At 45.5% G+C, this 10,765-nt stretch overlaps 1 protein-coding gene across 4 annotated transcripts in view; it reads right to left on the bottom strand.

Annotated features, from left to right (window-relative positions):
• Positions 1-2,474: 2,474 nt before the first annotated feature.
• LOC144127845 (2-Hydroxyacid oxidase 1-like) overlaps positions 2,475-10,765 on the bottom strand; it is a 349,853-nt gene continuing 341,562 nt past the window's right edge. For 2 of the 4 annotated variants that reach the window (XM_077660809.1, XM_077660811.1), the window contains 3 exons: positions 9,487-9,645; positions 6,063-6,132; positions 2,475-2,660 (listed from right to left, as the gene is read on the bottom strand). In XM_077660809.1, the coding sequence (XP_077516935.1) occupies positions 2,596-2,660; positions 6,063-6,132; positions 9,487-9,645 (294 nt within the window). In that variant the 3' untranslated portion in view covers positions 2,475-2,595. Of the gene's footprint in view, positions 2,661-6,062; positions 6,133-6,634; positions 6,681-9,486; positions 9,646-10,765 lie in introns of all 4 variants that reach the window. The other 2 variants (XR_013313585.1, XM_077660810.1) reach the window with 2 other exon arrangements.

Below are 10,765 nucleotides of genomic sequence, written 5' to 3'. Positions count from 1 at the left end.
AAGGCAACAGCGTGAGCTCTGTCTCTGCACTTCTCAAAAAAGTATTTTTTTTATTAGCGGCGTGGCTCAGCCATATATAGTTACACGAATCATTACAACTGGGTCATGCCAGCGCATATTAGTTAATTACTAAGTTTACCAGACCTTTTTAAAGGAATTATAGTGGTTAGTTGCAGCCGCTTCTAGTTCCCAGTATTAACGATAGAATTCTACAGATCCGTAGTTGTCTGTCTGGATGGTGTCGTCGTCGGCCTCAAGCCCGTTTCACATGCATGCGATTTTCGCCTACGACACTGTGAACTCCGTCGGTCTGCGACTGGGGAGGGCCGTCGGTCTAGTCGCAGACGGCTTGCGATCGAGTTCCGTCCGGTTGGCATTCGGTCGCAGCATCGGTGTGTTCGCTCAGCGACTGAACGATGGGGAGCGCCGAGACGGCGTGAGACGTGCGGTCACGTGGGAGCTGTTGCCGCGGTGGAAGCAAAACCGTTTATTCTAATCAAAAGATTTAAATAATGCCGCGCATCTAAAAATACACTCGTCATAACATCATCAACACATTTCGTGTAGCGTTTCGGTCGCGTTTAATCATGGATTGCCTTTGCAAACATCAAGAAACCTTGACTGTCCCTTTGACCGAATTCGCTGCGGAGTTTCATGTGAAAGCACCGGCCGAAAATTGTACTGTGGCGTCACCGGCTAGGCCGACTGCTCTCCTTCTAGTTGCAGCATGTGAAACGGGCCTGATGCCACAGAGCGGTTCCTCTATGGCGGAATATGCACACTCGACTGACCACCACCGAAGTCTGCGTCACGTCGTTGCACAACTCAAAATCAGCGAACGGACCGAACAAAAGTCGATGGCAGCAGCACACAGCAAGCGAATGCGTTTGGAATGCTTCGCAATGCGTTTGTAAATTGTTGGGAAGCACCTTAGAACACAATTCATCAGCGGCGGAGCCCGCTGCAGACGTCGCTGCGCCGCGCCTCAACGGCATCGACACGCTCCTCTAGTTTCTCCTGTGCGAGCGCTCCGGCCTGCCGGTGCGATCTGCTTACAGCTTAATTCGGTTCATTTTAGTTTTTCGTCGTAACTATGCCTCTATCTCCGACTGCGCAGTCGGAAAGAATTCGGTGCGATCTGCTTACAGCTTAATTCGGTTCATTTTAGTTTTTCGTCGTAACTATGCCTCTATCTCCGACTGCGCAGTCGGAAAGTATTCGTTGTATGTCCAACTCCACACATATACCGCGAAAGTGTTCGGTAAGAAAAAGATTAATTATTAAAACTTCACATTCTTGAACTCGCCCAAGCGCAGCTAAAGAGCTCAAACGAGCTTTAGTGCGTTCTAAAATCATAGGCTATTATAAATAATAAATTTTAAAATAAATCTTCTGCCCACTTTAATGAATGGTGCAATGTTCACCAACACCTGCCAGTATACTTTTAAAAAACACTGGATAAGAGATGGCAAGCCAAGGCCAATATAGCCAGGTTTCGAAAATGTCTTAGCGAATTCTGGCAAAGAGTGGGAGAACTCTGGCTAACATTGCCCATGATAGCCAGGCTTTGAAAATGGCTTAGCCAATTCTGGCAAAGAATGGGAGAACTCTGACTAACATGGCCCATCATAGCCATGATTTTTTTGATGGCACAGCCAATATCAGATCCTCATTGGTAACTGTGGGCCTACATAGGGCCACGCTTTGCCAGTGGCTTTCAAATATTGGCCCGCTGTCATGTGCTACCTGGGCGGTTCGTTCTTGAGTTATATCCGGTTTTAGCATCACGAACGTGTTTAGGCCGCGGTGCCATGGGAAGCAGCCGCTCGGATAGCAGGAAGGGGAAGGGGGTTGAGACCAAGTGATAAAAACCTCTCCCCGAGCCGAGCGGAGCAGCTTTTTTGATACGCTGCGTCATCTGGCGAACTGCGAGGCATTCAATGTCCCGGCTTGGAGCTAGTCTGGGCCTCGAAGTTCGTCACATGGCACAGCCTGTCAACTCGGCCGGCTGCTCCACAAGGCTCAACTAAAATTTGGTCGAAGCTGACTGCAGCTTTTCTCTGACTCCGGTCAATTCAGATAAGCTCTGATGTTAAATTACTTGTCATAAAACGCAATCATAAGCTACCTTCTGGTCGGTGTTTGAGCCCAAATTGGCCAGTAGTGCGAGCAGGATAATTTTTTTCAACGCGGCACAATAAATGCGGAAAACATACTATCTTTTTTTTTTGTCGCACAAACAATAACATAGCCGGAAAGAGCGATAGAATCTACTTTAACTGAGAACAGTTGCATGGAGTTTTCCTCCGCGTCCCTTCGGTCGGAGCTCGTCCGGACGCGACGATTTTGTGAGCTGCACCTCGGTGCTGCCGTGAACCCAATAATAACAACGATCGGCGAGGGATTGCATGAGAGCGAAGTCAGAACTATGTTTTGTGAATGTATGTGAGCGAATTTTGCATATTTTGCAGGAGTGCGCCAGTGAAGCATACTTTATTTTATAGCAGCTTCTATATGCTTGTCAGCAACTTCTCAGTGGTGTTTCCCATCGCTTGAAGACGTCTTCATGTGGCTTCAGCTGTCAAAGAGACGACGTCATGGGTAGTACGCGCCACTGCGTGTCAGGAACCCAGCGCTCAGCTTCTGCACATCGGGGCAGCCTGCGTCGGAAAGCAAAATATACATTTCAGTCTGCCGAGCTCTGTCTCCACTCGCTGAACTAACTTGCATACAACGAAATGATAGTATCAAATCAGCTGTATTGTTTGGAACTTATAACAATGCATATCAAGGAGATTTCGGCAACACCGGCAGCATCGGGCACGAGGAAAGAATCGTTCCGTTTCACTGCCCTTTAAATTATGCGAAAAAAAATTGATTCGGCAGAAGCCGCCAATGCCTGAAAAACAAAGTAATTGAAGTAATTCCCATGGCTGTAATTAATCAACGATAACACAATATTTTACAGCTCCGTGTTTTTTTTGCTTTAAAAGAGTTTACACAGCAAACTTTTGGCCGCATATTTTCCTTGTAATGAAGCGTTAGACATTACTATACAACTCGTTTTATTCCCCTACGCCCACTAAATGATTTATAACTGCATTTTTTCTCTCATGCCAATCTACCCTTGTAATGAACAGCCGAACGATACCTATGACGCCAGAGTTCAGTACGAATCAAGTAAGACAATAACAACGAGTGAAAGAGTAGCGATTAGATGGCAGTTCTATTCATGCCTCATGGTTGCTTTACTGACTTTTGACTGCATAGCAATCGTTTGGGTAAGGAAACCGAAAATCACGAAAGAAAAAAACTCACTTATAAATTATCTCGTAGGCGAATGGCACGTGATGATACACGTGTACTAATGTCTTACGCGCAGTTACAAAGAAGAATACGCGTAAGAGAAATGTGGTGCCTACAGTTATTCAACAAGTATCAACGAAGCGTGTTCCTACCAAGCAACAAATGCGTGTGTGTTCGTTCAGTGCAGAGAGAGAGAAATGAGCACTCGCTCACTGTGAGCTGTTCCAGGTTCATTTACGAAGAGCAGATAAACCACCCGCATTTCACCGTGTTCCAAGGAAAGCGCATGGTCCACGCGTCGGCCCATGAAAGCCTGGCCTGTAGTGTGAGCGTCAGAGCTCAAGGCGAAGCCCAAGAAAGCCAATCTCGGACATGGGTATTACTCTTCGTCTTGCTCATGCCCACATGCTGAAGTTGGCTGTTACTACCACCTTAGTCTCCGGCCCAATATTGTCAGAATATTGTCTGTCATATAAAGTGTGAACTGCAACAGAGGTTCTGGATAATTACGAACTCTTTTTGTGATTAGTGTTTCGTGTCAAATCTTGAGAAGATGTTTACGCGACCGTACTTCACCCTCTGTGGTCAATACGGCGTTCGGCTGCTCAACCTAAGGTCTAAATTTGATCCCAGTCACGGCCGCTGCATTGCGATGAAGGTGAAATGGAAAAACGGCCATTTGCTGAGAATATAGTGCAACTTAAATGACGGCAGGCATGCGAAATTGTCCCGCAGTTCTCCGTGTAGCATGCCTCGCATTTCTGGCAGTAGCACTGAAACGACATCGCATAAAACCTGGAAAATCAATGGACCGTGTTGAATTTCAATCTCAGCTAAAAATACAAACAACAATTCCTTGTTGCTATCTTGCGTTACACCATGACGGAAACGAACGCGTATAACTTATAGACGGCATCCAACACATACTCTGTCTGCGCATGCGTCCAGCGGTGAGCCACGCCAAGGAAGCTTTGAGCATGAACGCGAACTGCCGATTCAAGACGCTTTTACTTAAATGAGGTTTTCACAAAAAGGACACGATGATGGGCACCGTAAGTTCTTTCTCACGGGAGCCGAGAATAGAGAGGAAAGTTCTCTCGTTAGCGCAGAGGCTATACACGCTTTGAGCTGGGCACACGGCGGTCGCGCCTGTTGATTTGACGCATCCGCCTTGACGAACTCCTCGCACCTAGAAAATTTTTACTTCGCAGGTGGTTAAAAAAATCCGGAATTTATACATACTTAGAGCTAGCGAAAGAAAGTAATTTCTAAGTGTCTAAGAACCATAAATCTCCGCACAAAGACTAAGACGCTTGCAATAAACCATGTTGCAAAGCGCAGCAGTGTTCCGTCACCTCGCAATGCGCCACTCCGACCATGAATGTTTTAGGCAGTATTGCTGTTTGGGCTATCTTTGCAGCTAACTTTCAAGCAGACCACCTGCGACTGTCACAGTCAGCGCTGGCTATCTTTGCAGCTAACTTTCAAGCAGACCACCTGCGACTGTGACAGTCAGCACTTTATTTATTAATGAGTTTGCATTAGAAGGGTCTGTGCCGGCGGAAATGGCGACAGCCGTCTGCCAGTAGCCAGTGGCAGGTTGTAACCTTGAAACCGGGCTGCGAATAAACCAGCTTCGAATGCTACCTATGCGAACTTAGTGTACAGTTTTTCCTATAACAAACCTAAATATGGCACCTCAGATAAAACGAAATTTACTGTGGCCACTTCGGATACAACGAGCGTTTGCCTGCTAATGCATTCAAACGATCCACCAAGGATCGCCTAAGATTTTTTTTTTATTCATCAGGTACTGCAGGCTATATATGGCCCAGATATGAGTGGAGTAGACGCAGGAAACGTAGCTTCATCATGATCATCAGCCTGACTAGGCCCACTGCAGGAAAAAGGCCTCTGGCATATGTCTCCAATTAACCCTGTCCTGTGCGAGCTGCAGCCACCCTCAGCTTGCGCTAATAAAAGTAAAGCTTACACTGCACTGAACAGGAATAAAGACAAGCACAGTGTGAACAGGCAAAACAGGTCGGAACAAACGAAAATTGCAACTTTTCAAGTAACTCTTAAATGGCTTGAGGCACGTTTTCGGCCCATAATACATCAGAAAGTAGATCTTTCCAATCGCTTGCGGTTGTCGGGGGAAACGAGTATTTAAATCTGTTGGAACGAGTAAACAAGCAGTTGGCTTATGCACATGGTGGTTTTCTGTAATTCTGGACTATGATGGCTCAAAGCATGGCGAAGGGTGACTGTGATACAGATTAAATACTAGTTTTATTCAGGCTAACTTTCTACGAAGTTCTCAGCTCTTGTTGTTACTCTGTGTCATCACTTGAGACGTCGAATCAAGCCGTCGGTAGCGATTATACGTAAAACGAACTGCAATTGTTTTTGTATTTGCTCAAGTTTCATAATATCTTTTAGTAAAATGATTCCAAAACTCCACGTTGCTTCACTAGCTTCTCTCTATGATAAATATCCTGGAAAATATAGTTGCTGGAGAAATTTGAAGAAATCGTATACTTTTTTAAGAATTATAGAAAAGTATTCACATTTTACAGCTTATATTGTACACAGTGCAGAGGGCATCTTGCAGGGTTATACGTTAGTAATACGTTAATATGCAATTAAATCCCGGTTTGCTACATCACTGGCTCTGTTTCTTGCGGCTAGTATGGATATTGCAATGCCATTTGCCTGCTTGCTTGCAGCCATTACAGATGTGTAAGCGGCCTCACCGATCAGCACCAAGCAGTTGTCAAGCTCCCGGCGGATGAACTCGAGCACATCGGTGACTCCTTGTTGACCCTGCGAAAAGGGAAAGATATGCCTGAGCAACTCTGGACGACAGCGGTGGTCGCACTACGCAGTGCGATTTCATCTCAGGTTTTCAGATTTTCATAGGCTATAATCTCTCGTAAAAATTAGGTGAAATGGTCTGTAGACCAGCGGCTGCGAGGACTAAAGTATGCAGACGATATTGCATCATTAGCTGAGGGGGAAGATTTACAGACTCTGGTCGATACTTGTGGAGATGAAGGAGACAATCTAGGCTTTACTACTAGTGCAGTGAAGTCTCGTTTGGTGAAATTAAACTATTCCACTGATCAGGTGCTTACAATATCAGGTCATGAGATACCCAGGCTGGCCGAATATGGGTATATCTCGGGTAGGGGTAAACAAAGAACAGAAATGCATGACGGAAAGACTACTAGGGATAAATGGCGAAGGGATGGGGCAATAATGAAGCATAGAGCGCTGTGGTGGTACTAAAATATATTCGGAAAGGAATAAAGGTGCCGCGGCTTACTTTTGGGACCGCGGTTTTGTGCCTAGGGGCCGAAGTTCAGTCGGGGCTAGAAATAAATGTAAGAGAACCGCAAATGAGGCAGTACACAGGGACACGAGCTGGCTATCGTTTGTAGCACGGGAAGCTCAGAGTAAAATATCCGCCGCGGTGGCTCAATGGTTATGGCGCTCGGCTGCTGACCCGAGCGATGCGTGTTCGATCATGGCCGCGGCGGTTGAATTTAGATTGACGCAAAATTCTAGAGGCCCATGTGCTGTGCCATGTCAGCGCCGGACAAAGAACACCAGGTGGTCGAAATTTCTGGAGCCCTTCACTGCGGCGTCCCTCATGGCCCGAGTAGCTTTGGGACGTTAAACCCCCATAAACCAACCATCAACCAAGCAGTATTATTGTGTGAAGAACCCTCGAGAGATTTGGTCGATTACAGGTTGGCACCTAAAGTACTTAAATAAGTACAAAAAGCGCTGACGTACAGTGGCCAGAGTAGAAAACTAACCTGAAAGTACACAGAAACAATGACGGAGAAAAGAGCTATATATGGCAGGTAAAAAACGCGGAGGGTAACTGAATTAAGTCAATAAATTAAAGCCGCCTTTAGACCTGCATAGAAAAGAGACAAAGCAAATGAGAAATTAGCCGTTGTAAAATAACTTTAAAAGCAGCGCCCTACTGCTTGAAATAATAGACCAGGGTGCCCTAGAACGCGAAACTGCAGAAAGAAATTTTGCTAATAGAATATCACACATGTGCGGTGCGTGGTAAATCAGCAGAAACAATCAGACATATTTAGATATAATGCGGCAGTCTCAGTCTCCATCGAGATGTCGATACAAGCACATCACGCTTCTTGAGGGTCTAGTGTTTAGAGATAACAATGGTCACATGAATGAATCTGCGGCAGATGTCACTAAAACGCGCTTGGAAGATTAGTGGCCCATAAGCAGGGCCGTGACGTAAGGATACAAATTCAGGATTAAAATTGGTCAAAAGTAATATGAATAAAATTTGTATATAAAGGAAAATGTTACATTGTGAATAACGCCGTTAAATTTTACAGGCTGGTTAGAAAAACATTAAGTAAAGAGAATACAAAGCGTTGTGGCACTTTCCACATCGCGTTTTAAAAGAGGTGCTCGTAACACCGATCAATCCATCCTGCAAATAAATAAATATTTCTACACACAGCACACAAACATTCGAAAGTAGAATGTTGGACAGTCGCCGCCATAGCTTATTTGGTAAAGCCCAGTACGCGAAACGCGGAGATCGTGGGTTTGGATCCCAAGTGGCGGCATGTGCTTGACTCTTCTTCTTTCTAACAACAACTTTTAAAGGTAATAAAATGATTACTGTTTTAATTTCGCACTCGTGAATACAAAAAATAAGAAATCAGGAAAAATGTGGCCAGTGTGCGTAACCAAAGTGAATCCGTATTCGGTTACCAACACGTGTTCGGTCGCAATATTAACAGAGGCTTTGCTTTCCAGTTGCACTGTGCCTATCACGAAATATTTTAATGTGAAAGTGTTTTCAAGGTTTATCGTTGCGGCCGCATCTTGCATACTGGCGGCGGGGTGTTTATCGGTGTACGCGATTCTTCGGGGTCTTTTGCAGCAGCTCTTGCGCCACAGTTAGAAGTTTTGTATGCACCTCCTACACTCGGATATGTGATTTTATATTCTGCGTGTTTTTCGACCGCCAAATTAGTCCTCAAAGCTTATTTCTGAGCTACACAGAGCTTGAAATGAGTGAATCGTCCTGTTTCTCTCAAGGTCACGCTTTCTGTTTGATGATTTTATCCGCCGAACGATTAACTGGCACGTCTGTCCACTTGGACTTAGATTTTAGACAGCTCGCTCTTCATCCTACGCGATCTACACCCTTGTATAGGTATCGCGTATATCTGATCCCGACTACCACGACTGAGCTTCTTTGCTGCTTAATATACCTGCCTCGCTTAAGTGATATCATTTTTTATTCAGTTCATTCTGAATGTTTCTGTTGCCATGGCACATATGTAGTTTCCTAAAAACGTTAGAAGATTGCCACTATAGGAACGCAGTCTGACTAAAAACCATCAATTGATGAATTTCGTCTCCAACTAAGAATCCAAGATGCCAAACTTGATCTCCTAGAAAAATTCGAACCTTGTTCAAGGAAAAAGTAACCTTTTATAAAACAATGAATTCATACTTCAGAAACGTATTATATGGGACTTCCGTGCTCAGTGTTTATCTCACACTTGTGACGCCTACTCAGCAAGAAGAAAACGCTCTATCCGCGAGCCAGGAGGACACAGACGGCTGATCTCAGGTAATCGCTTGAGTCACCGCTAGCACTTAGTACAAAATATTACACCTGAGGCAAAAAATTAATATCGTCAGCGCCCGTTCAAGTCCCTTATTTGAGAGTAGCGTAGACAAATGCAATGAAAGCCCCACCCCCGTGTTATAAATCCTGGAAAGTACAGAATGAAGTTTTCCTTTTCGTGTTTTCCGTCCACAACGTCCACCATTTATCCTAACGTTTGCACTTTTGATTTCATTCCCATGCATCCGATAATCCTTAATTCATTCGATTTGTCGTGCTTGATTCAGGAGTAGATATTAACGCGATAGCGTTTAGGGTCTAGATCAATAGAAAAGCTTGCATCGGCGTTGTGACGAGAAAATTCGGATTGGTCAAGAGGGTCGTGACGTCACATCCGCAAGACATCATGCGTGTAATCCAAACATCCAACAACGTAACGTCACTACACACTTCCTCATTGGTCTACAAGGGCCGTGACGTAATTAACTGCGATGAAGAAGAAAATGGTCGAGCTGTGCAACCGCTCGACGCAGTGCACTAACTTGGTACCCAAGCCCGTAGAGCACCGGCCTGCCAAGGAACACCGCCCGTGCGCCCAGGGCCAACGCCTTGACCACGTCGGCGCCCGACCTCACGCCGCCGTCCACGTAGACTTCACAGCGGTTGGCCACGGCCTCTACCACGCCAGGCAGGGCGTCCAGCTGCGACAACACGCATGCATTGCACACATTCACGCGCACAGGGCACCAAACCTTCAAGACAGCACGCCTTCGAGTTTGTTACGCTCTTTGCTTCGGCGTCACATTCCCTCTTATCGAGTGTATCAGTGTAATGTTAGGCAGCGAACACACAAAGCGTGACAGGAGGGAGTTTGGCATAGCGTATACCGCCAGCGGGCCGCCAGTACGCGCGTTCCGATGGCACAGGGTGTAGGCCGACTGCCAGCACACCTGCCGCGTCGGGATTATTTGCGCATGTCCGTTGAGAGTTCGCGGTACTCCTTGAGAGGCAGTGCTGGCAGTGTACGCAATGCTAAAATTGTATAATATACCTAGTGCCCCGAAGTAAAAGTAAGTGGCTGTACCGGAGAGATCGCACGCGCTATACGATAAAGACAGGGAGAAGGCAGAGTGCTCTCCCTCGCTCTTCGATTACTGCGATGAAGATCCCCCGAAAGGCCGATTTATTAATGCCATACCATCAGAGTTGTCCCAGCTAAAAACTGCAGGTATCTGGTGTCGCGGAATTCTCTGATTTTGACGAGAAAGGCCACGTGAGCATGTCAATCAGATTGTGAGCAAACGCCGCCGATGTCCAGAGTCAGAAAATTTGTTGACTGCTGAAATGAAGTCACGTGACCTTGCGACATCGCGAACTGCATAACGGGTTGTGAACAGCCTAGTTTCTAGACAGGAACCTAAATAGAATTGAAATCAAAAACCAGAAGAAAATTATTGACGATTTAATGCTGCTTGTAAATGTGGTGTATTTGCGATAGCCCTTTTCTGCCCCTGTGAAGCCCTGTCCGGCTATGAAGGATTCTGATAGGTTTTGGTGAACGTGTTACAATGGCATATAATTAAATGTCTAGAATATCCGAAGAAAACATCTCCACGGTAGTTTTCCATGTCTAACTGTGGTTGACAGTGCACATGTTTGAAAAATACAGCGTTTCATGATGGGTAAAGTAATTTGAAAACAGGAAACACTTTGCACTGTAGGCCACTACCGAAAAACTAGACCTATATGTTTTCCGATCATTAATTTCAAAACATATATTTCGCAAGAAAAAGCCAAAAGCAGATGATCCGTTCTAGGTGA

The sequence above is a fragment of the Amblyomma americanum genome, chromosome 4 (assembly GCF_052857255.1).
Source record: "Amblyomma americanum isolate KBUSLIRL-KWMA chromosome 4, ASM5285725v1, whole genome shotgun sequence".
Lineage (NCBI taxonomy): Eukaryota > Metazoa > Arthropoda > Arachnida > Ixodida > Ixodidae > Amblyomma > Amblyomma americanum.
This window is presented reverse-complemented; position numbering and strand designations above follow the sequence as displayed.